The 26394-nt window shown below is 39.6% G+C and overlaps 1 protein-coding gene across 3 annotated transcripts; it reads left to right on the top strand.

The window, feature by feature from the left end:
• Positions 1-1115: 1115 nt before the first annotated feature.
• Positions 1116-25088, top strand: SQLE (squalene epoxidase). Of its 3 annotated transcripts, none has more exons than XM_045895898.3 (11): positions 1116-1406; positions 4400-4649; positions 12148-12328; positions 13369-13465; positions 14778-14891; positions 14981-15152; positions 17770-17865; positions 21597-21739; positions 22183-22279; positions 23680-23767; positions 24566-25088. In XM_045895898.3, the coding sequence occupies exons 1-11, from the start codon at positions 1116-1118 to the stop codon at positions 24756-24758; spliced, it is 1722 nt and encodes a 573-aa protein (XP_045751854.1). In that variant the 3' UTR covers positions 24759-25088. The 3 variants fall into 3 exon arrangements, with proteins under 3 accessions (XP_045751854.1, XP_045751856.1, XP_064443961.1); XM_064587891.1 differs by lacking the exon at positions 1116-1406 and adding an exon at positions 1770-2211; XM_045895900.3 differs by lacking the exons at positions 23680-23767; positions 24566-25088 and adding an exon at positions 22820-23655.
• Positions 25089-26394: the final 1306 nt, after the last annotated feature.

Below are 26394 nucleotides of genomic sequence, written 5' to 3'. Positions count from 1 at the left end.
TGCGGCGGGTAATCTGACCGCGGGGCCCAGGGCACGACCCCCTCCGCGCCCCCCGCGCCCTCCACCCCTCGCAGGCCGCTAGCGCCTTCCCGCCCGCACACCCGGCGGAAGGTCCCCACCCTACGGCCCCACCCCACACCACGCAACATCGCCCTAGCGCCTCACCCGGCGACGCCGCGCTGGCCGCGGCGCCCGCGATTGGCCAAACGCGGCATAGCGCCATCTCGGCCTACCGCGCGGTGCGCGCCCTGATTGGCCGGCGGCGGCGGTGGGCGGGGCGGGCGCCCTGGGCGCGCGGGGCGGAGCGGGATCGCGCCCTTGCGCCCCGCCTCGTGGTCCTCGCCGGGGTGGAGCCCCTCGGCCGTCGGAGCGCGCTGGGCGAGCGGCGAGCGTGGTGGTTACTCTGGTTACTGCCGAAGCGCCGGGTCGGGGCGGGCAGCGGCTTCCCGCGACGAGGCCGTCAGGGGTCGCCGCCCTCTGAGGGAGCGCCCTGGAGAGCGCCGTTCAGCGGCTGGGAAACGGAGGCACGGCCTGGAAGGTTCGGGGGCTGGTGGCTCGGAGCTTTTGCGGAGCGGCCGCGCTTGTGTGCGCGGGGGCCGCAGCCTCGAGTCCGAGGCCGTCCCGGCGCGGGGCGGCATCTCTCCGCGCTCCCGTCCGGGCCAGGCCGCGCCCAGACGTTTCTTTCACAGCCGCCTCCGCATCTGAAAGGACACCTGCTGCAGGTGAGCGAGGACAGTTTTACTGCACGGCGAGCCCACATCACTCTTAGGGACGCCACCAGCAGCAGCCCAGGAGAAGCCCGTCCAGACGAAATAGGTGGAGTGCTGGAGAGAGGAGCGTCTGGTCGGGAGCTGTTGCAGCCGGCGATTTTTTCATACTGCTCTCTAAGTCCGGACACCTTTCCCCTCTTCCCGTACTTCTATGCCAGCTTGATAGGATTTTGTAGACCCCTCTGATTTGAATTGTAACCCTGTGGCGGTGTTTGCTGGAGTTTGGCCGGTTCCTCGTGCTCCTTCTGGTGACACATTTTGGGGAGAACCTCGAGTCACCAAAAGCCTACAGAGAAGAAGAGGACCTCAGCTTTGACCCGGGGACACCGGAGGAGCCTTGGTACCATGTGGACTTTCTTGGGCATTGCCACTTTCACGTACTTTTACAAGAAATGCGGAGACTTCGTCTTTTTTGCCAACAAGGAGCTGTTGCTGTGCGTGCTGGTGTTCCTGTCCCTGGGCCTGGTGCTCTCCTACCGCTGTCGCTACCGGAGCGGGGCCCTCCTGGGGCGCCAGCAGAGCGGCTCCCAGTTCGCGCTCTTCTCGGATATTCTGTCGGCCTTGCCTTTCATTGGCTTCCTCTGGGCCAAGTCGCCCTCGGGATCAGAAAATAAAGAGCAGCTTGGGGCTAGGAGGGTAGGTGGAATTTTAAGTGACCAAGCGAGTGAGCATGTTCTTTTAAAATTAGAATTGGGATCACTCAAATGTAAGTTTTCGTCTTCTCTACAGGCCAAAAGGCAGCGATTTAGATACTCTGGTATGATAAACTCTCATTTAATTGTTGTGTTGTGTTGTTTGTTTGTTTAAGCTCTTGACTGTTCCTTGGCTACCTCCTCGCCACTGTGAGGAGTGATTGAAAGAATTTGTTTCCTTTAGTGTTGGTTGAGCCAATGCTGTATGAAGTCGATTTGATTATGAAAGGGGAAATGAAATGTTAGAATTTAATTTTGAAGGAGGACAGAATCACTTTCTGCGATTGGGAAAAAAATGTTTTACTGAAATCCTTGGGTAAGGATTGCATTTGTACCTGAGGAGAAAGAGACCGGCGGCAGGTTAAGTCCAGTGCTTATAAATGACAGCTGGCTGGGGAAAGTAACAGAAAGAACAATTCAAAAGGCTGGTGGAGTAAAAATTAGTTCAGCATTTTAAAGTCTTGGGCAAAATCCCCTCCTCTCCTCATGTCCGTGGGGCCTTGAGTAAATCAGTGCAGTGATGTCCTGAATCACGTGGATAATTGAGTAAGGCCCACAGTTTAGTCATGTTCCTAATTCTGAGGCTAGTCTAGAGTCACCTGTGAAGTTATGTCTGCAAAGACAGCAAGAGGAGGACAATGGTAGATGAGGGAGAAGAGGTCTGGCTTCAAAGCCAGAACATTTAGGGTCTCTTGGCCATGGGTGTTTGGACTTCTTCCCAGGAGCCGTGGAGCCTTGTCAGCAAGGGGGTAACAATACTTGATTTTAACTTTTTAGAAAGCATGTCCGGTTGGTGGGAGGAGAGTGGATTGCAGGGGCACGAGAATGGGAGCAGGGCTCTCAGGTGAGAGGCTACAGTAGGAAGCCAAGAAGTTTACTCCTTGAGGGTTCTAGATCTACATTATTTTACTGTAGCCACAGTACAGATTAGCAAGGTTTATAGAAGGGAGGACTTGAGTTAGAATTTTTGTTCCACCACTTCTGGCTGTGAGACCTTTGGCAAGACCTTCGTTTCTGTGGGAATCAGTTACCTCTTCTATTAGATGGGGATGGCACCAGTCTTGCTGTTAGTTAAGGAATTAAAGGATTGGATGTGGTCGGTAACCGACTAGTAAATAGTAGCTATTATTAGTTTAGAGGTAGTGAGCATCTGATAACATCTAGTACACATGTTAGGAACCTTTGGATTAGTGCGCGGAGCAGCGGTAATGGTGGGTCTGGCTTGGAGCAGTAGCAAAGGAGGGCGAGGGAGTCTTCATCTCAGTTTGAAATCTTTGGTGTTATCTGACGTAACTTTTGCCAAGGACATTGAGCACTAGTGTAGGTGCCTGGAATGCAGTTATATCATGTGATGTTGAGACATTTTTGGGAAGAGAAAATTGGGTTGCCAGCCATCAGTGATTGGTTCCATTTTGTGAATGCTTCAGGCTTTCTGCTTATTCCTAAACATCAGGGAGTTGGTAGACTCTTCCTTGAGTATTAAGTTCCTATCAGTGCTTTTACTGACCATTCTCTGGATGACTTAACTAACTCAAGTCCCCCTTTTCAGGATTGGGTGTATAAGTATGTGTGTGTGTGTGTGTGTGTGTGTTTAACAGGGAAAATTTAGGACGAAAAACTAATAAAAAGTGGCTAAGATGGCAAAGAGGTCTTTTATCTTGCTTTCGGAAGAGTAATTTAAATATAGTCAGTTATTCTGGACATTAAGAGATACTTATGGGAAGAAGAGACTCTTCTCTTGGTAAAGGACAAAAAAGTAATTTCTCTAAGAGAAATAATAAAAAATGGAATGGACAAGGCCCCAGGCCCTGTAGAGTTGAAGGAAGACTGGGTGCATATTAAAATAACAGAGAATCAAAGTTCTAAAAGATTTTAGGTTTTATTTCCTTCCTTTTTGCTTGAGGTCTTTTATTAAAATCCCTTCAAAATGGCATTTGGGCTTGTCTTGATCATTATGGCCGGAGAACTCAAAGAAGATTGTTCCTTACAATTCTGTATCTGAAATGTATTTATATTTGTCAATCCACATACCAAGAAAAAAAAAATACTTATTTTAACCCTGAATTATTCATATTAAAAAACCCAACAGGCACTTTTATTCTCAGTGGGCATAAATCTCTCAAAACAGGTCTTTTTCATCATCTTATGAATAAAGTTTTTATCGTCAGCCTAACTAGTGATGTGTTTGATGTTTATTCCTAAATGGACCAACTGTTTGGCTAGGCTCTCTTAGAGTGTCAAGATGGGGCAAATTAAATATGTTCTTATATGTTAAGGACTTAAATGTGAACGGGTTGAATCCCAAGGGACAGGATGAGTTATTTTATCCTTTCAGAATTTTCTTGAGTTAAATAATTCTCAATTAGTAGATTAATAGCCAGGATCTGACAGTCTTTTTGTTACATAAAAGGGATTTTTTAGGGTAAGATAGATTTTTCAGATGAAAATCCAGAAGGAGAAAATAAAAATAAATAGTGGAAACATGTAAAAGGTGCTGAATAGTTTGCAACATGAAGTCGAAATAGAAGCTGTATGGGATCTGCATCTGGTAGATGCTTAGAATGTATTTGAGGAATTGAGTAATTAATGATAGAATTTTCCCTATAATAAGTCTTTGGAGCCCCTTGTAAACATTATTTATATTTAGCCTCGTGTGTATTCCTAAATATGTCTGTATAATAGCATTTTCTAAATATATGTGGAAAATGGAATATACGTTTAATTTTATTAGGATATTATTATACATTTTTATTTAACTGAATATTTTGATATCCTTGGTTTTTATATGTGATCTGGATTTAAAAACATAGCAGTGCATTTGGTTTGATAATGTTTGTGATGTAGGTTTTGCCCAAGATGGGAAAGTCCAGAGAATATAGTAGTAGGATAGCAAATGTGGACATATAATTAACTCTTTTTTTTTTTTTTTTTAAACAGCACAAAAAAGGAACCAGTGTTTCAGAAACCACCTTAATAGGAGCAGCTGCCTCTTCAGTATCTTTTCAAAATGATCCAGAAGTTATCATTGTGGGATCTGGGGTAGTTGGCTCTGCTTTGGCGGCCATGCTTTCCAGAGATGGAAGAAAGGTGACAGTAATTGAGAGAGATTTAAAAGAGCCCGACAGGATAGTTGGAGAATTTCTGCAACCGGGTGGTTATCATGTCCTTAAAGACCTTGGTCTTGAAGGTAGGTTCATATTAATTTTTAGGAGTTATGTGGTAGAAGCAAGCACTCTTCGCTTTAGACTATCCTATAACTGGTAAAAAGATATTAGTTACTATTTACCAACAAATCTGCATGAAAATGAGAGCAAAGAAGAAAATGAGCATTTAGTGTATGAGGAGATATAGTAAAGTGGCTAAAAACCAGAAACGGTCAAAATTAAAGATTGGAAAACTAGAATGAAGGCATGAAATTTAGTGAAAGGTGAAGGGAACTTTCACTGGGGAAGTACTTATTATGTGCCTCTTATAGAATCTTTTATTTAAGTATCATCTGTTAAACGAATGATTTTTAAACACAGACTACTCATTTTGGCGATACTTATTCACTGTCTACTCTGGGTGAGGTGTTGGACTTGGTACCAAGGATGTACTGGTGAACAAGACAGATTCACTGGCTCCTCTCAGAGTACAAAATCTGCCTGGGTTCTGGATTGAGGAAGAGCTTGCTTGGCTCATGTGGTAGGCAGGATGGTGTAGGAATTACGAGCGTTGATCCTGGAACTAGATTGCCTGGGGTTGAATTAACAGCTCAGGCACTTAAAAAGCTGTATGAGCTTGGCTAAGTTATTCAACCTATTATGTACCAGTTCTTTCATCTGTAAAATGGGCATTTTATGTGAGTCCTTGCCTCAGAGGTTATTATGAGGATGAAACGAATTCATATACACAAAGCATGCAGAACAGTGTCTGGTATATGGTCGGTGCTATGTAAGTGTTTGCTGTTTTATTCAAGGAGCCGAAAAGGAGAGCAGTGTAGCTAGGAAGACTGGGTGATGCGGAAGGGAGAATGGCTTGCGATTAAGGCTGGAGAGAGAGGCGGCAGCTACATCATGAAGGGCTCTGCAGTCGGTGGCGCAGGAGTGTGGTGTGATCTGCTTTATGCCTGTGTAAAGTGGCTGCAAACCTTTGACATCTGCTCACAATAACAAACACAATTGACATCCTGATCCAGCACATACATACATATATTTGACTGAAATTTGTTTCATTTTACTTTTTAAATACTTCTCATGATTCTATCCAAGTACATGATTCACAAGTTGAATTTCATTTCATAATTTACCATTGAGTCACACCCTGCCATTAGTAGAATGCTGTTTTAAAAGAATATGTGGATAAAATGTGGTGAATAAACTGTTAAGATTGTGGCAGTGGGGTAGCAAGAGTCAGTGCAAAGAGTCTAGTGGGAACTCATTGCTAAGTGCAAATGATGGATGATGGTGGTTTGGGCTAGCATGGTAGCAGAGGATATAAAGAGAAGTGGACAGATTGATGTTAAAATTAAGAGACAGAAATGCCACGATTTACTATAGGATTAGTGTGAGATATGAGGGAGAAGGAGGTATTAAAAATGAGTCCTAGGTTTTGGTTTGGACAGTTTAGTTTATGCAAGAGTAAGGAGAGCCTCTAAAGTATTTTAGGGGGCGCTTAGGTGGCTCAGTCGTTAAGCGTCTGCCTTCGGCTCAGGTCATGATCCCAGGGTCCTGGGATGGAGCCCCGCGTCGGGCTCCCTGCTCCACGGGAAGCCTCCTTCTCTCTCTCCCTCTCCCCCTGCTTGTGTGCTCTCTCTTGCTGTGTCTCTGTCACATAAATAAATAAAATTAAAAAAAAAAAAGTATTTTAGCCAGTCCACATACCATGAATACCTTTAATATAAAAAATTAAGAGTCCTTCTTAACATTTATTATGTTAAGATGTTGGTATCATTTGCTGATAAGGAGACCTAGAGAGGAACAGCCATTGGGGGTAATTTGCGGGACATGTTGAGATACCCAAGTGGAGAAGTTAAGTTGAATATATGAATCTCGAGTGCAGAGGAATGGTTTGGGCTGGCTGGAGTTAGAAATTTCAGAGGTGTCAGCATATTTATAGTATTTAAAAGCCACAACAGTGATTGAGAGCATGTAGGGAGAAAAGAGAAGACAGAATAAACCAAGTCATGGGAAACTGATATTTAAAGATCAGGCAGAAGAAGAGAAGCATGAAAAAGAGTTCAAGAGGGAGCTGGCAAAATGGCAGAAGAAAGCCAGAGGGTTGGGTGCCACTTAATCCATCAGAGAATGTTTCTAGTTGGAAGGAATGGGTATGTGTCAAGAAAGGGAAGGAAAGCTATGTCATGCTTTGTTAATGAAGGCTCAGGTAAGATGAGTATAGAAGAATGACCATGGGATGTGGCAATTTGGAGGTTGCTTGTGACATTGACAAGATGTTTCAGCAGAGTTGTGGGGATAGAACCTAGACTGAAGTGAGTGGAGTTAAAAAATTTTGAGACTGGAAAAGGACCCTTGAGTTTTTCTGTAACAGAAAACAGAAATAGGGCAGTAATGAGATGTAGATGTAAGGATAAAGAAGGTGTATTTTGGGGGCGCCTGGGTGGCTCAGTTGGTTAATTGATTGGTTTGACTCTTGATTTTGGCTCAGGTCATGATCTCAGGGTCGGGCAGACACAAATTCTTTGAAAAGTAAGGAGGGAGAATAGTGTTGACTGGAGTAGTGTGAGTGAAGGGGAGAAGAGGTAAATAATGGTCAGATTATGGGGGCTGAATCCATAGCATTTTGTAGCCTGCTACATGGATTTGGCTTATGTTCAAAGGGAAGCCATTGGAGAATTTTAAGAAGAGGAGTTATTCAATCTCACTTCTTAGAAGTGTGATTAAAAATATTATTTAGAGGGTGCCTGGGTGGCTCAGTTGGTTAAGCGACTGCCTTCGGCTCAGGTCATGATCCTGGAGTCTCAGGATCGAGTCCCGCATCGGGCTCCCTGCTCGGCAGGGAGTCTGCTTCTCTCTCTGAACCTCCCTCCTCTCATGCTCTCTATCTCTTTCTCTCTCTCTCAAAAAAAAAAAAAAAAAAAAAAAAAAAAAAAATTATTTAGGGGCGCCTGGGTGGCTCAGTTGGTTAAGCGACTGCCTTCGGCTCAGGTCATGATCCTGGAGTCCCTGGATTGAGTCCCGCATCGGGCTCCTTGCTTGGCAGGGAGCCTGCTTCTGCCTCTGACCCTCCCCCCTCTCATGTGCTCTCTCTCTCTCATTCTCTCTGTCTCAAATAAATAAATAAATAAAAATCTTTAAAAAAAAATATTATTTAGAAGTATTCATGTTATTCTGTAGGAAAAAAGAGTAGATCATAAAGTGGCCAAGACAGAAGCAGGGGAACCTGATCGGAGGCTATTGCAGAATCAGTGAGAGTTGATGGCTTGGAACAGGGTCATAGTAGTAGAGAGGTGGGAAGTGGTCACATTCTGGAAACGCCTTTTGAAGGAAGTCAGTAGGATTTGCTGATGAATCAGTTGTTAGGTATGAAAGAAAAAGAGGAGTCATGGTATTTAAACAAGACTAGAAGGCATTACCAGGAGAGGTCCAGGACTGAACCCTGGGGTACTCTGATGTATAGAGATCAGTGAGGTGAGTGGGAGTCAAAAAGATGGGATTGAGGAAGTGTGGAGGAAAACCAAAAGCCCGCAGGGTCTAGGATCCAAGTGGAGAAGAGTGTTTATGAAGAAAGGAAGTTCCATCTGTGACCTTTTAGGTTTCTTAATCACCACCTTACATGAGAGGTTCACTTGAGGCAGATGTGGCAATATCTTGACACAGTACTTTGTTACTTTTATTGTTGAACATCAGGCAACCACAAATGCTCTCCAACTAATGACTGTACATAGAATATTTAGAGATCTAACTTCAGGGAACGTCACCAAGGTTGTGGAAACAAGCCTTAGTGGATTTTTATATGTAGTTTATGCAAGAGTAAGGAGAGCCTCTAAAGTATTTTAGCCAGTCCACATACCATGAATACCTTTAATATAAAAAATAAGAGTCCTTCTTAATATTTATTATGCTATTAATTTCCCCTGAGGTATGATGAGATGTGGATAATAGAAACACTTGGAATAGTTACTTTTTGGAGTATGATTTTTTTTTTTAAGATTTTATTTATTTATTTGACAGACAGAGACACAGCGAGAGAGAGAGAACACAAGCAGGGGGAGTGGGAGAGGGAGAAGCAGGCTTCCCGCCGAGCAGGGAGCCCAATGTGGGGCTTGATCCCAGGACCCTGAGATCATGACCTGAGCCGAAGGCAGATGCTTAATGACTGAGCCACCCAGGCACCCCTGGAGTATGATTTTTTAATATAATATGGACTCATTCTTCCTGAATATGAGTTTTTATTTATTTTTAAATTTTCAAAAAGATTTTATTTATTTATTTATTTATTTATTTATTTATTTATTTATTTATTTAGAGTACAAGTAGGGGGAGGGGCAGAGGGAACGGGAAGAGAATTCCAAGCAGGCTCCACGCTGAGCATGGAATCTGATGCGGGGTTCGATCTCAGGACCCTGAGATCATACGTGAGCCGAAATCAAGAGTTGGATGCTTAACCGACTGAGCTACCCAGGTGCCCGCTGAGTATGGGTTTTTAATAATTATTGCCCTATGGCTTAAGCTAAATATCTAGAATTCTTAAAATTAATACACTATAATTTAAATGTTATATTTTTATATTAAGTCAGTATCTAGTGGGGAACCTCCTTCCCATGTTGTTTTCTTTGGGATTATTTTGGCTTTTCTTGGTGTTTTTGTTTTCTATATATAATTTAGAATTAGATGTAAAAAAAAAAAACCAGTTAAGATTATGACTGAAATAGCACTGAATCTATAGCTCAATTTTGGAATAATTGACTTGGACTTCCTATCCATGAATGTGGTATGCTTTCCATTCAGTTAGGTCTTTAATGCATTTAAATAATGTTTCATAAATCTCATATGTCTTTTGCTATATTTATTCCTTGACTCTGGTTTATATTTGGGCTTTCATAAATGATATCTATTTTATTATGCACTGTATACTTAGTTTGAGGTTCAGACTTTATACCAGGTCATGGCACAAGGTATGTTTGGATTTTTTATGGATGACTTCACCCATAGACTGTGGTGAATGGCTTACTTCCATACCTTATCTCAGGGTATTGAATTGAGTTTTTGTGGTTTCTATTTTATTGACAAGAAATTTATGAATGGTGCTAAGTTTCCTTGTCCCTGGCCATGGGGGCCCCTACCTCCTATTCAGGAGTGGCCCTTAAAACTCCAATTGTTTAGGCTTGTGGTTCTGATTCCTTTATACTGTTGCCTTTCAAACTTGCTCACTGGTTTGACTTTGACGTTGCTTTCCATTTTTAGTATAGGTGGTTTTTTGTTTTTTGTTTTTTCCTTTAGTTTTGTTTTTTAACTTGCCTTTTGATAGCAAGCAGTTCTGCAGAGGAATGTTTTCCATGTCATTTTTTCTGGTATGTTGACCAGGAGTCTTAATACCTTAAGTGTGGAGCTTTATGATTAATAGATAGTGATAGCTCTAAGTTATCTGGCTTTAGAGTTATTAACATCTAGTATTCATGAAGCATGAATTTCACTGAAGTGTAGGGTACTGTCTTCTTGCCTGCTTAAGAAAGTAAAAGTGGGGGGGCACCTGGGTGGCTCAGTCGGTTAAGCGACTGCCTTCGGCTCAGGTCATGATCCTGGAGTCCCGGGATCGAGTCCCGCATCGGGCTCCCTGCTCTGCGGGGAGCCTGCTTCTCCCTCTCCCCCTTCCCCTGCTTGTGTTCCCTCTCTCGCTGTGTCTCTCTCTGTCAAATAAATAAAACCTTTAAAAAAAAAAAATAAAAATAAAGAAAAAAGAAAGTAAAAGTGTTCAAAGTCTGCCATATATGATTTCATCAATAAAGGTGAGATAGAGACAGATAGATGTTAAGAAATCTTAAATTAGACCTTATTTACCTTAAGATAGTTTACCCAAGGAAAAATTTTGCTGTGCTACTATACTTTTTACATTTTCTGGTGTGTTCTAAAATTGGCCAGTTTAAACATTTCAAGTACTTCTGTTATATAGTTATGGGTTAAGAAAAACAAACTGTCTCAGTAGCTGGACAAAGCATTATAGAAATACCAGATGGGTTTCAAATATTTAGGTCAGAAATGATTGGCAGTTTGCTGAAATTGAATACACTGCAAATTGGCAGCTTTTCGGATATCTGTGTACTGAATCTCTGACTGAATTTTAACTGTAATAATTTGAGAACCATACTGAAAAACTAATTAGTTTTGATTCTGGGTCAGATGTGTGACAATATTCATCCAGCTTGATCCTGCCTGCACTCTAAGTGGCATTAAAAAGAATATCAGAAAACTAATTTATTTCGATCTTAGCCTAGATGTGTGATAGAATTGTTTATGAAGATTTTCTTTCATCCATTTCATTATTCTAATGTACTTCACCTTAATATATTAACCATTACGATTTTAGGCCTATGTATGGTATATTCTCAATTGACATTTCATAATGTACTCTTTCTAACTTAGATGAATATTTAGGTTGTTTTCAGTTATTCTTTATTAGAGATAACACTATAGTGAACTTACTCTTGCATATAACCTTAAAAAATATTAAAAATTAAAAATTAGGGCACCTGGGTGGCTCAGTCATTGAGCGTCTGCCTTAGGCTCAGCTCATGATCTCAGAGTCCTGGGATCGAGCCCCGCATCGGGCTCCCTGCTCCACGGGAAGCCTGCTTCTCCCTCTCCCACTCCCCTTGCTTGTGTTCCCTCTCTCGCTGTGTCTCTCTCTGTCAAATAAATAAATAAAATCTTTACAAAAAAATTAAAAATTATATCTTTAGGATGAACGATAGATGAATTGATAAGACTTAAAGATTATTACATCAAAGGATGCTAACTTCTTGGTTCTTGGTAATTAGTGCTACAGTTACTTTCTAAAATGTTTTTAGTTTATATTAGAACCAGTAAACTTATCAGTTTTATTATAATCTCACCAGCAATTTTGATAGATTTGGTATCTTACTGTTTTAATTTATTTCATTGATTTTTTTTTTAAATCAGGTTTTGAACATTTCCCTTCCCTGCTATGTTCAATATTTCCGTATTGCTTAATGTGAATACCCATAAACTTTTCACCCATTATTACTAGGGTCTTAATATTTTCCCTATGAAATTTAATGAATAAATTTTATACATAAATATTAATCTTTTATGGTTTTACAGATTTGCTAAGTGGTTGTCTTCCAGACACATTAAGATTTCTGAAATAGTGGGCGCCTGGGTGGCTCAGTTGGTTAAGCGACTGCCTTCGGCTAAGGTCATGATCCTGGAGTCCCGGGATCGAGTCCCACATCGGGCTCCCTGCTCAGCGGGGGGTCTGCTTCTCCCTCTGACCCACTTCCCTCTCGTGCTCTCTGTCTCTCATTCTCTCTCTCAAATAAATAAATAAAATCTTTAAAAAAAAAAAAAAGATTTCTGAAATAATTACATTAATGTCCAGTTGTCGACATGGTTTCATCGCATTATGAAGACAGAGACTCATTTTTGATGCCTCCTTATCATTTGGTGCCTCATATAACTCTGGGCATGTTAACAAAATTGATTTTTTTGAACTGAATTGTTTTGTAGATGCAGTGGAAGGTATTGATGCCCAGGTGGTAGATGGCTACATAATTCATGATCAGGAAAGCAAATCAGAGGTTCAAATTCCTTACCCTCTGTCCGAAAACAGTCAAGTGCGGAGTGGAAGAGCTTTCCATCACGGAAGATTCATCATGGGTCTGCGGAAAGCAGCTATGGCAGAGCCGAAGTAAGACTACGCAGGTTTAGAATGTTAAACACATTTAAACTTGGCCTTTGCACAAATACTATTTCATCAATTTTGTCATAAGTGTTTGGGTATGGGCTGGAGCATAGGTATTCTAAAGTAAACTGTAAGTTAGAAGAATGTTAGATCTTCAGTGCCTTTGTTGACAATATCATGTAGAGAATTTCCGTTTGAATGACAGAACTATTGAGATTTTTCCTTTGACTCAATACATTGTGTGGTTTTTATTTTTATGTTGTTGGAATTTAGAGGATGCGGTTGTAACCAAGGGTTAAGGCCTTGTCTGCCTATTTGGGAGTTGGGGTTTGTGCTCACGGTATTTTCTGTTAAAAGTCAGAACAGAGACTTCAGGGGAAAACCCTAGGCTGACAGGACTGGCTCTTCTCCTAATTATTAACTTCTATTTGCCCCTAGCCCTTTGGCACTATAATTGAGAAAGTTTTACACATGAGAACCCTCATCTCATTAACAAGGGCTTAAGTATTGCCAAAGCAAGTGAAGAAGTGAGTGGACTTACCCTTAGGACTGAGAGTTGCTATCTGTGGAAGTAGAATATGTTCATTGTGGAAACATGGGAAAATGCACAAAAATACAAAGATTGTAAAACTTATCCATGATTCTTCTGACTAGAAGTAACTACTCTGGATAATTTGGTGGATAAACTCCCAATTCAATATTTTCCCATCTCTGTATGAATTTGTGTGGTGTGTAAAGTTTCTCTGCATGTATTTTTTTTTTAATGAATTGAGGTAAAAATCTCATGTTGCTTTTAAAAACACTTTAAAAAATCATTACATTAGTGTATATGTATTCAATTTCAAGAAATTAGAAAATAAAAGCCACACTTACTTCTAAAGTCCATTAATGTTTTTGCGTTTTGTCATTCCAGACCTTTCCTGTATACGTGTGTGCACATGTGTGAGTCCCATTTGTAACTGGAGATAAGGAATAAGGAATTCGTCATTCATTATTTAAATTGTCCAAGTGTGCTACTATATAATTTATTTCTGTTTATCCTTTAGTACAAAGTTTATTGAAGGCATCGTGCTACAGTTACTAGAAGAAGATGATGCTGTGATAGGAGTTCAGTACAGGGATAAAGAAACTGGGGACATCAAGGTGAGAGATAGCAAATCTTAGCTCTTCCTAAGACATGTTTCTCCTCCTTTTTCCTCTACTCCTTTGAAAAGTAAGCCCACCAATTTACTCATCTAATAGACTGAGTTCTCTCTAAGCCCTCTGCTGCAGGGTGAATTTCAGCCTGCAACACATTACTCTTTAGAGCATCTCAGAACTCTATACAACAGCTTTGTAGACATGCACCACTAGATCAGCAGTATTAAACTGAAACGAGAAATACACATGTGCAGAGAAGCAGAGGGGACCTGGAAGGTGAAAAAAGGAAGGAGTCAACATAAAAGAAATGAGTGGTTTCATTCTTCACTTACTCTAATCCCTTCATACCTGGAATCTTGATTTACCATTTTACATCAGCTCTTGTGCTTTTCAGTATATTTTCATAATGAGTTATATTGTCATTTAGATCTTCTAACAACTCTGGGAAATAAAGTCCAAAGACTAATTTCTTTTCTTTTCTTTTTTTTTTTTTTTAAAGATTTTATTTATTTGAGACAGAGAGAATGAGATACAGAGAGCATGAGAGGGAGGAGGGTCAGAGGGAGAAGCAGATTCCCCGCCGAGCAGGGAGCCCGATGCAGGACTCGATCCTGGGACTCCAGGATCATGACCTGAGCCGAAGGCAGTCGCTTAACCAACTGAGCCACCCAGGCGCCCCAAAGACTAATTTCTTAAATTTAGCTCATGTTTTAATAAAAAGACAAATTGGAACAAAAAAAATGATTAGGATAAATGACACAATTGTTTTAATCCAAAAGGGAAAAGTAAGAGAATCTCTGTGGAAATAGCAGAGTAAAATAATTGCCAGTACCTGCTCATGTTGATTTAGTAAGAGAAGAGAAAGTGAAAGGCTTATCTGTTGGTGTTTCTGGGCTGATCTCTGGGGTCACCACCTAGAAACTATACTCTAATGATGGTGATTGCAAGATAATATGGAGACCTACATCTATGCATACAAAAATTCTTCTAAGCCTTAGCCACTGATTGAAAGCACTGTACGAAGTTAGAAAATTTTAGAATAAACGTGGAGTCGTCCTTGGACTTTGTGATGAGATTCAATATTCTGTGGTCCACACTTGCTTTGTAGTTGGTTCCCCTGTTGTTGATCAAAGTGTAGCTTTAATCCCAGATGGTTTGGATGGTAGTGCTTTGAAGGCAGGCAATCCTCATTACCCTATATAACGTTGTCCAATAAAATGTGTAAATATTTTACAAGAATGCACATTTTAAGAGAATGGTCGTTTTACTGTGTATTTCTAACCATTTAGCTGAGCATTGTTTATCTTTGTTGTAGGAACTCCACGCTCCATTGACTATTGTTGCAGATGGACTTTTTTCCAAGTTCAGGAAAAACCTGATCTCTAATAAAGTTTCTGTTTCATCTCATTTTGTTGGCTTTCTAATGAAGGTACTGTAGGAATGTAATTGTAGAAAAATAAAAGCAACTTGGAATTTGAAAATTATTAGAATATTTTGTTTTGTTTTGTTTTATTCTAGAATGCACCACAGTTTAAAGCAAATCATGCTGAACTTATTTTGGCTAATCCAAGTCCAGTTCTTATCTACCAGATTTCATCTGATGAAACTCGAGTACTTGTTGACATTCGAGGAGAAATGCCCAGAAACCTAAGAGAACACATGGCTGAAAAAATTTACCCACAATTACCTGGTAAGAAATAGGATTTCGTGGGGCGCCTGGGTGGCTCAGTCGTTAAGCGGCTGCCTTCGGCTCAGGTCGTGGTCCCAGGGTCCTGGGATCGAGCCCCGCATCAGGTTCCCTGCTCGGCGGAGAGCCTGCTTCTCCCTCTCCCTCTCTCTGCTGCTCTGCCTACTTGTGCTCTCTCTCTCTGTGTTAAATAAATAAAAATCTTTTAAAAAAAAAAGAAATAGGATTTCGTTCACATTGTAATCTGTGGTCTGAAAGTAAATATCACAAAAGGCTGTCCATCTCCAGTTCTCACTAAAGCTGGGTCTTAACTAGGCCAGAGATAAGGATGGCAGGTAAAAATGCACCCAGTCAGATACACTGGAGCTGAGCTGTTTAACCAGCACATATGAAAATCTCCAAATTAAAAGAAAATAGTTTCAATATATTTTTTCATATTAATAATTAAATCATTGTTTTAGAATAATTATTAGTATTGAGGAAAATGGTACGTTTTTAGGTAGTCTGGATAGAGATGTAAGATCCCTGAATTCTTGAGATATCTCTCCTACTTCCTTGCTTTAGCGCTTGGTTTTTGTAGATATGGTAGCTACCATTTATTGAATATCTACTATAAGGTGCTTTACAAACTTGATTTCATTTATCTACGTAGTCACCCTCTGAGGTAGGGCATTACCATTATGCCCATTTTATTGGTGAGGGAACTAGGAGTCAGTAAGCTCCTCCAAGGATAAACTGTTAGTAAGTGGTGGAGTCAAGGTTGAGGCTAGGCGTGTCTGGCTCATACATCCCATCCTCAGAACATGAGAGCTGTAAGCAATCTTCAAGGTCATTTTTAGTTTGGAGTTGAATACAGAAAGGCTTCATGAGATTTCAGACATATTTGTAAAACACTCCTAAAAAATTACTTTCTGGCATTTTTTTTGAGAATGGGAAGATGTAAGTAAAAGTAAATAAACATTTAAGATAATAATTAAAATATTAAGGATATTGATAAAATTGAAGGGAAACCCTGCTTGCCAATTATATGATTATAGTAATAGGAAACTGTCTTTGGTAGGAGTATATTTTGTTTAAAAATTCTGTTTCTTTTTCAAGTTATTTTTTAATCTAAGTGAAAGCACTCTGTTTAATAACAGAATATTAACAGATATGAATGTATACATGGAGTAACTTAGATTTTTTTTTTAAAGATTTTATTTATTTAGAGACAGATTGAGAGAGATCGTATGAACAAGGTGGGGAGGGGCAAAGGGAGAGGGAGAGAGAGTCTTAAGCAGACTCTGCTGGGCAACACAGGGCTCCATCTCACCACCCTAAGATCACAACCTGAGCCAAAACCAAGGGTAGGATGCTCAACCGACTGCGCCACTGAGGCATCCCAACTTAGATTTTTTAATAATGACATTTTCAACATTTCAATACATTTGCACTTAGACTATAAGCCATTTTTGAAGCTTTCAGAGGAAAAATTAATTATTCACATTTAAGAAAAAGATAGTCAATAATGTGATAGTTTTAGGGCGCCTGGGTGGCTCAGTTGGTTAGGCGTCTGCCTTCGGCTCAGGTCATGATCCTGGAGTCCCGGGATCGAGTCCCGCATCGGGCTCCCTGCTCAGCAGGGAGTCTGCTTCTCCCTCTGACTCTCCTCCCTCTCATGCTCTCTGTATCTCATTCTCTCTGTCTCAAATAAATAAATAAAATCTTTAAAAAAAAAATAATGTGATAGTTTTTAGCATTTTTTTCTTTTATCGTAGATTGCCTCTTCAATCCAGAGGTTTAGAACAGACTGCCCTGAGATCATGGTGGGAAACCATTTATAGGTTTATATTAATATTTGTTAGGTTATTGAAATTCTCCTTGTTGGAATGGAACAGTTTCAGCTTAGGCATTCTGCTCCTGTATTCCCAGATTACAATGGGAACTGTATGAAAAGACAGTTCATTTTCTATACAAGTAGGAGCACAAAACTTTAAACTGGGAGTGTCTCAGAGATGAGCTCTTCCAAGCATTTCATGTTGTAGATGAAGAAACTGACGCTCAGAAAAGTAGAGCTCTCCACAACTTACCGTTTTTCTGCCGTACATACCCTCCTGCTGTTTGTGTATTGCTAGTATATGAATATGGCGGTGACGCTTGTATATTTAAGTGTTAAATATGATACCTGGCAGTTAACATTTGGGAGGAAGGTGGGGCCCTGTCTCATCTCTGAATTTGCTTCACTTTTCTTAGCTTTTTTGTTCCTTCAGCTGTATGTGTATGTATTTACATTAAATTTCTCTTAGATCCCTTCGTCATTCCTTAGCATGAGTAACTAGGTTCTTTTTTTTTTTTCTATTACTATCTTATGCCTTTTTCTTCCCTTTTTTTTAATTATGTTACGTTAATTACCATACATTACATCATTAGTGTTTGATAGTAACTAGGTTCTTAATGAACAATTGTATTAATAAAATAATTAATTCTTGACTTATCACAAGATATATGTAACATATGTAGTGCATATATTATTATATGTAACATAATAGAAGGTATTTGTTTAGACTTGAAAAGAACATGTGCTAATTAGAAATTGAAATTTTATAAACCATTTATCTGGTGGGGGTGGGATTTATTGCAGACCACCTCAAAGACCCGTTCCTGGAAGCCACTCAGAATTCCCGTTTGAGATCTATGCCGGCAAGCTTTCTTCCCTCCTCACCAGTAAACAAGCGAGGTATTATTTTATTGGAGTGATTCTATAAAGGGTATTCTAAATATTCAAATTTAATATTCCAAATATTCCAAACGTAATATGGGATGGGATTTATGCTATGTAATAAGGGAATCCTATGTGGGACAAAGAATTGGTTACTGTGCTTGAACACATTACACCAAAATTAGTTTTATGATGTCTTGATTATTTCATAATGAGTGTATACATCATTATCCTAGTTATTGAGGCTACCACAGTTAAGTACAGTCCTAAATCTAGAGAAGGCAGTTTTCTAGTGAGGGGTATGAACTGGTAATTTCAGGACACTGTTGATAAATGCTGTAGTAAAAGCCCACTCGTGGTACCACAAGGTTCACTGTGAAGGGGTGCGCAGGGCAGAGGGGAGCTTGTGAACTGTGAAGGGTGATTGGGGAAGACGTGTCTCAGGAAATAAAACTGGAGTTGGGGCATGAAGGATTAGTGGGAGTTCATTAGGTCGACGGTGAAAGAGGGACTTCTAAGTAGATGGAACAATATCTGCAAAGGCCAGGAGGGCTGAGAAATGATGGCACTTTCAGTGAAGTCCAGTAGTTTCCTATGGCTGGAGCAAGCGCACGATAGGTGTCAGAGCAGTAGAAAGGTAAGGTATTTATTTATGCTATAGACGGTGGAAAGTCATTGAGAAGTTTGTTTTTAATAGCTTTATTGAGATGTAATTCACAAATCATATAGTTCACCCATTAAAGTTTATACAGTTTATTACTTTTTAGCATATTCATAGATACGTGCAACCATCATGACAGTCAATTTGAGAACCTTTTTATCACCCCAAAAAGAAACCCTATACCAATCAGCAGTCACTGCTCATTTTCTCCCAACTACCAGCCCTAGACATCCACTGATCTGCTTTTTGACTCTATAGATTTGCCTATTCTGGGCATTTCCTATAAATACAATCAGTGAATCCTTTGTAGCTGGCTTCTTTGAGGTTCATCCATGTTGCAGCATGTCCTTCATTTGTTTTTGTGGCCAAGTGTGTATTCAATGTGTGGATATACTACAATTTAAGTATCCATTCATCAGTTGATAGATGTTTGGTTTGTTTCCACTTTTGGTTGTTATGAACAATGCTGCTGTGGACATCTGTATATGAGTTTTTGTGTGGAGTTAATTTTCACTTTTCTTGGATATGGTAACTCTGTTTAACTCTTTGAGGAACTGACAAACTGTTTTCCAGAGAGGCTGCCCCATTTTGCATTCTCATTAACAATGTATGAGGGTTCCAATTTCTCCACATCCTCACCAACATTTGTTATTATCTGTCTTTTTGGCCATACTCATTCTCGTAGGTGTGAAGTGATACCTCATTGTGGTTTTGATTTGTATTTCTCTGATGGGTAATGATGCTGAAAATCTTTTCATATGCATATTGGACATTTATTTGTATTTCTTCTTTGGAGAAATGTCCATTCAGATTGCCCATTTCTTAATTGGTCAAATGAAAAAAACTTTTATTGTCGAGCTGTAAGAGTTCTTTATATATTCTAGATATAAACCCCTTATCAGATAAATGATCTGCAAAAACTCTCATTCCATGGTGATGGTAGTTGAAGTTTTTAATTTTCATGAAGTCCAGTTTATGGGTTTTTTTTGTGTGTGTGTGTCAGTTGTGCTTTTGATGTCATGAAGATTTACTCCTGTATTTCCTTCTAAGAGTTTTGTAGTTTTAGCTACTAGATTTAGGTATTTGATCCATTTTGAGTTAAATTTTTGTGTATGGTGTGAGGAAGGGGTTCAACTTCATTTGTATGTGGATATCCAGTTGTCCCAGTACCATTTGTTGAAAAGACCATTCTTTCCCCATTGAAGTGTCTTGGCACTCTTGTCAAAATTAATTTGACTGTAAATGTAGTAAGAGTTTTTTTCTTTTAACAATATTTTATAGTTTCAGAGTGTTTTACATTTCTTTTGTTAAACTTATTTCCAAGTATTTTATTCCTTTTCATGCTATTGTAAATAGACTTGTTTTCTTAATTTCATTTTAAGATTCTTCCTTGCTAGTGTATATAAATACAGTTGATTTTTGCATATTTATCTTCTGTTTTGAAACCTTGCTGAACTCATGTATTAGTTTCTAATAGTTCATTGAAAAGTTTTAAATAAGATAGTGGCACGATTAGCTTTTTATTTTAGAGATACTACTCTGATACGTTGTGGAGCATGGTTTGGAGGACAGGTCAGGCTAAAGCTCATAGTAAGGCTATGTAATTGTTCCATGTCAGTGGTGATAAAAGGTTCGAACTAGGGTTGTGGCTATAGAAGTGGAAAGTAGGGAATAGAATTGTGTACTCTCTAGGATGTAGAATGCATGCAACTTGGTGACTCGTTGGCTATTGTAGTAAGGGAGAGTGAGGCCTCTTGATGGATTCCAGGTTTCAGGTTTAGGTAACTTTGCCAGCTATTTGCTGATATTGGAGATATGAGAAAAGGAATGTAAGTTTAGGGAAGTGTGGGAAGAGGTGATGAGTTCACTTTTGGACATATTGGGTATGAAGTGCCGGTGAGGCATTTGAGTGGAGACGTGTGGAACACCATTGAAAAGTGAGTGTGGAGCTCCATCCAAAGAGAGGTCCGAATGGGAGCTGTTGATACACTATGGTTCCTGAACATAAACAGATTGAATTTGCTGTGGAAGAACAGGCATAGTAAACTACTAATCCTATAAATAAACTAATGCAAAGCAGAATGAAGACACTAATGCCAAATTGATATAAACAACATGCCAGCAGTAATTGGTGGAATTAGAAATGTTCCATGGAGAGGAAGGAATAAAAGCTGTTTGTTGCTTGTGGTTTTTTTCGTGAAGATATTAGAGTCATACATAAATCTGAATTAATATTTAGAAGTTTTCCTTTTTATAAGTTAATGTTTATTATATGTATTTTATAATAAGTTATAAATGTAGCATGTTGTGACATTGCAGAAAAGAATTATCCATAATTTTGTCCCTTTAACATTATAATGGTTGTTTATTTCTCTTGGTTTAAATTAAATAACTGCTTTGTTGAAATGGCACTGTGTTAGGTCATTAACCAGGCTGACAGTGGCCCGGGAATCTTAGGCAGCTCAGGAGGTGCACCTAGAGAGCTGCATTTCTGCTTCTGCAGTTTTGCATCAAGGGGCTCATTTTCAGATAAGATTCAGTCAAGGCTTATTCCTCTAAATTAACTTCGGATAGGTTTGGAATATCTGCTTATAATTGCTTTTTAATTCCAGCTACAATGTGGCTGGCTATCATCTTCCTGGGGCCTCCTTTCTTTCCCTTAGAACTGTATAGACATTTCTCTCTGGTGCGCTGGCAGCAAATATGGCTGTGAAATGTCAGATCTCTCCATTTTTTCCCTTGTAAGGAGACTTGCTTTTTATGCCAATTTTTTTTTTTTTTTTCATGTAAGAGGCCTTATAAATATTTTGGCATTGTGTGACTTCACCTTAGATTCCCATGTGGACTTTCATGAGGGTGGGGACCATGTCCTTGTTCTGTGTCCCTAGTATCCAGTACCTGTTAGGTACCCAGTAAATACTAATTGAATTTTTGCATCAACAGATTTTAGTCATGATTTGTTCCCTTGTATTTTCACATTCTCATTTTCTGGTTCACATTCACAATGTTTATGAACAGTGTTTTTTTTTCTTGGTCTTAAGGGATGCATCCAGGATGTGATATCATAATCTAAATTCTCTCATTATAGGTGTTCTTATTTTGGGAGATGCATATAATATGAGGCATCCTCTTACTGGAGGAGGAATGACTGTTGTGTTTAAAGATCTGAAACTATGGAGAAAGTTGCTAAAGGGTATCCCTGACCTTTATGATGATGCAGCTGTTTTCCAGGTAGGATATTAAATTATTCTTTGACAAAAATGTCTCAATAGATTTCTTCCTGGGTCTAAGAGGAATGGGGCCATACTGGGGAGATCTGTACCTAGGAACCTGATCCTAAGTCCTGGTTCTTAGGCAGTCTTGTTCAGGCATAGAGAACCTGTGAGTCTGTGCAACCCACAAATCTCACAGAATTTCTGAATTTCTATGTTTGAATATTATGTCACATTGGTTTGCACAGACCACTTTGCTCATAGTGATCGGATATTTCACTTCAGAGTTCTGGAACTCATTCCTCCAGAGATGATGTGTGTGTATATGTAAATGATAAATATAAGGCATAATTACTTATAGATGATCCTCAGGATAAACATCAGTTTGAGGGGATTATGAACATTAATTTGTGCTTCCCCCCCCACCTTTACCATATAGTAAGTGATCTTTTTCTTTTTTAGGCCAAAAAATCATTCTATTGGGCGAGAAAAACATCTCACTCCTTTGTTGTGAATATCCTTGCTCAGGCTCTTTATGAATTATTTTCTGCCACAGATGGTAAGTATAGATATTTTTTAATGAAAATTACTGAACTGCAAATTTTTAGCACAGGAAGGGAAGGAACTTAATTATAAACAAGTTAGTCATTAGGCCAGAAATAGCCATGTTTCTCGAGTCTGCTGACTCCCAAGTGGCGGCCCTTTGTAACTCCATCCTTGTGCAAGATTTTGCGCCTCTAATCATCATGTATCCACCACTTTGTGTGGAAGGCTTAAGACAACCTTCCCAGCACCACTTCAGTAATGTATCTTTATTCATTCCTCTGGTCCAGATCAGGTTATATATATCCATAAATGCATAAAGTTGTGATGCAGGTTCTTTCTGCCAGTGAATTCAAATGTAATATAGTTGTTAATCTTTTTCTTCCTGAACACTTGTTTCAATTTCTGTTCAAAATAGTATTTTATAAAATGAATACGAGCTTCACAACAAGTTTAGATTTTGTCTCCTATTACAATGCACAAGTAGAAGAATGCATCTACCTTTTACTCACTTGAAATATTCCCATGCTTTTGTTTTTGTTTCTATATTGTAAAGTGGCGATGGTCAGTCTGTATATCAAGGAAAAACTGACTTAGCGGAAGCTGTATTAGAAATGGAGGAAGAGGCAACCGTGCCACCTCCCAAGCCTAGCAGTGTACAGATGGTTAATGGTAGGTTAACGAAACTGGACGTTTAGGTTTGTTCAGGAATAAATGTAACTCCAGTCCTATTACTTCAGATATTTACAACAAAGCTCCTTCTGTGAACTGGCCAGGGTCCCAGCAATCTATGCTTTGGTGACTTGAGTGCAAAAGATAATATAGTACAAATACCTTCTGTAGCCTTTCTATATGCATTATTCTTGCTAAAAGAAAAAAAAAAAACAACTCATTGATTGTGATTTGCCAGTCAAACCTCTCTTGCTAATTGGCATGGAAGCTAAAATGGCTGGGTGGGCAAGTAAAAAGAAAAGAACCAAGTCTTGAGTTTTTCTAAGTGCTTCTTTTTAAGCTTTCCTAAGCTCTTGATTTTCTTACATTATGAAAGATTAGAGGAAGAAAGAGTTTTATTGGGGTAAGTTTACCTATTACGTCTATTCCAAATAAAAAAAATTGTTGGTTGATAATACTATGTTGTGAGGGTTTAATGAGTCACTTTGAAATTATGAAAAACTATACACATCTAAGGCATTGTTAATGTTTACTATTCACAGCTATCCTTTTACTTGAGAGTTTACTGCTCAGAAATATAGGTTGGGTATCTTAGAGCCTGGGAATTTGGTTTCTAGAATTGTGTTTTTTGATAAAAAAAGAATTTACAGAATATTTGCATCACTTAATGAATTTACAACACAGTCAAGGAAATAACTTTTAAACAACTTTTTAAACAACTTTAACTTCCAAATTTTATTTTAGATTCCCTACATCAACTAAGAAAAGCCTGTTTTCTTTATTTCAAACTTGGTGGAGAATGTGTTGCTGGTCCTGTTGGGCTGCTTTCTGTGTAAGTTGTTTTGATGACACAGAGGAACCACATCTTTCAGATTTTCTTCGGACTGCTCAGTTTGTGAATTACTGCAAGTCTTTCTTCTTTCTATATTTTGTCCGTTAGAATCCCAGTCAGAAGGTAGCTCAGAGAAATGAAAAAAGAAATTTAGCCCTGTGTTTTACTTCTGGGAAAACAGTTTTGAACAGAAGCTGGTGGTAGATGAGGCCAAAGCCCTGATTAAAATAGCTTGTTTTTTGCTGGTGGGTTTGACCACATGACCTGATCGGTGGGAGCCATGGATAATAGAGGAATTTGTATTTAAAATTTACTTCGATTAAGGTGCGTGGACTTGGGAAACTCACTAATGGTTTTGATAGTGCAGACATACATAGAATTATTCTTGAAAGGTCTGCACAGTAAAATTCTTTAAGTCTGTTCTCATTCATTTATAATCTGAATGTCAATACTGCTACCTTTTGGAAAACCTAAGACTCCCACAGGTCAGGCCATCCAGTCACTTCAGGCGGAGATCTCAAGATGAGTGAACGAAAACAGCTCCACACATACAGTTTATGTCAAGCAGACTATGAAGAGTTCCTGGCTTCTCTGACAGACAGGGGTATATTCTAAGGAGTTTCTTGTAAGAACATTTATTTGTCCCTGCTATCAGAGCGTAGGCAACACAAGCTTCCAGAGTTGTCTAGAATGTAGAATGTGTGTTTAGCTTTATAGATGATACGTAATTAGAACCTTTCTATGAGTAAATTTTAATTGCTGGGTCTTACTAATACATATATTTTTTTTCTATTACAGCCTGTCTCCTAACCCTTTCATTTTAATTGGACACTTCTTTGCTGTGGCGATCTATGCCACATATTTCTGCTTTAAATCGGAACCTTGGATTACAAAACCCCGAGCCATTTTCAGTAGTGGTGCTGTATTGTACAAAGCATGTTCTGTACTATTTCCTCTGATTTACTCGGAAATTAAGTACCTGGTCCATTAAACTTACAGGGGAGCCATTTGCAAACGACTATTTGGAACTCACCAAGTCCTAAGAGACTTTTTTGGAAGAAGACGTACATAGCATAGAACTATCCCACTTCTAAAGTGGAAACTCTTGGACCAAGATTGGGGTTAATTCGTTTTTGAAGTTATTTGTATATAAACATGTAAATACATACTTTGCAATTTAAAATGAAGGGTAAAATAGATATTTAAAAGAAATGATTGTTAAATTACTGCTAACACTGAAGAACTGCAGTTTTTCTTTTGAATTCAGTAGCTGGAAGGAGTCATTGTGGGACATGCAAATAAAGTGAAGAATGAACTGTAACGTCTTTTTATCTCTGTCGTGGCCTTGAGGTAGCTTTGTGTTCATGGGAAGGAAAACCAAAGTGGGATGGAAAACGCAGAGGGAAGCCTGTTCTGTGAAATAACTGATGTCGGGGAAGTTGCCTTAAAATCTCTGGACTTCATTTTCCTCATGTATCCTACGAGGCAACTTTAAGGTTCTCCTCTGGGTTCTTTGGAAATAACACCTTCGTTCAGGAACGCAATCAGGGCTTCATAAGTTCCACTATATAACATGACTTAGCCAGCTAGGATTACTTAAAGGAACAGTGAATGAACAAATAAGCACTCGTAGTATCTGGCGTAATGCTTAGAAATCAGAATTCACTGAGTTTTAGTATATTTGAAGAGATTGTGGACATCAGAGAGGTATTATGAAATTTCAGTAAATCCCCGAATATCACTAAAGTTGCTTCCCCCGAAAGAGCGGTAACAGATACCCTGGAATGTTACATAACTACTTCAGATTATGATGATAAGGGCTGAAAGAACTTAAAAAGCTTTTATAAAAAAATTTCTCTTTTTCACCTGTCAGTTATCTCCGTTGAGGCCTGGTCACTAGCCAAATCCCTCGTGGCGCCAGTCACGTACCTTATTTGCCCCGTTTTAGCAGCATATGGTGGGCTTGGTTCTGTGAAAGTCCCCTCTAGTTTATCCCACACTTTTCTGGTTAAAATCTCACTTTCTTAGATCTGGCCTATTTAACAGCAGCTGGCTTTCCTTGGGGGCCATTTTCACAGAGAACCAAAGATCTCACTTCATGCAGTTACGGACTACGAATGGAAAACAGCAAGCTATTTTTGAGATGTGGCTGTAGGATGGCCATGGGCCGACTGGCAAGTTCTCATGCACCGCACCAGCCTCCTGGTGGGCGACACTTCCAAACTCCTTACGTGCTGGGCAACAATTCACTTTTATAAGATCCTGTGCTCAGCCTCGACTAGGCCGGACTGCTGGGGTGGGGCTTAGATTGCTGAGGAAGGGAGGGAAGGATGGAAGGAGCAGCTGAAGTTGGGGAGACCTTCAGAAGGAATGCTGAGAACCCCCCAGGGTCTCTGTGATTGGACGAGGACAGTGAGCCTCAGACACCCAAGAAATTTCCATGGTACGTGGTCCACAGATTGTGTGGTCTCTGTGTTTGCTATCACCACCATCCTGCGTGGTGTATCCACGGGACTGACTCAACACGTGGCTTACCTTCCAGAAAAGGTTTTTTTTTCCAGAAAAGGTTTTTTTTTTTTTACAGGATGAATATACAACTTTGTAGTCACAGGCAGAAGGAGAACTTT

The sequence above is a fragment of the Mirounga angustirostris genome, unplaced genomic scaffold (assembly GCF_029215605.1).
Source record: "Mirounga angustirostris isolate CCGP_5_RB_7025 unplaced genomic scaffold, mMirAng1.0.hap1 SCAF_4, whole genome shotgun sequence".
NCBI lineage: Eukaryota > Metazoa > Chordata > Mammalia > Carnivora > Phocidae > Mirounga > Mirounga angustirostris.
This window is presented reverse-complemented; position numbering and strand designations above follow the sequence as displayed.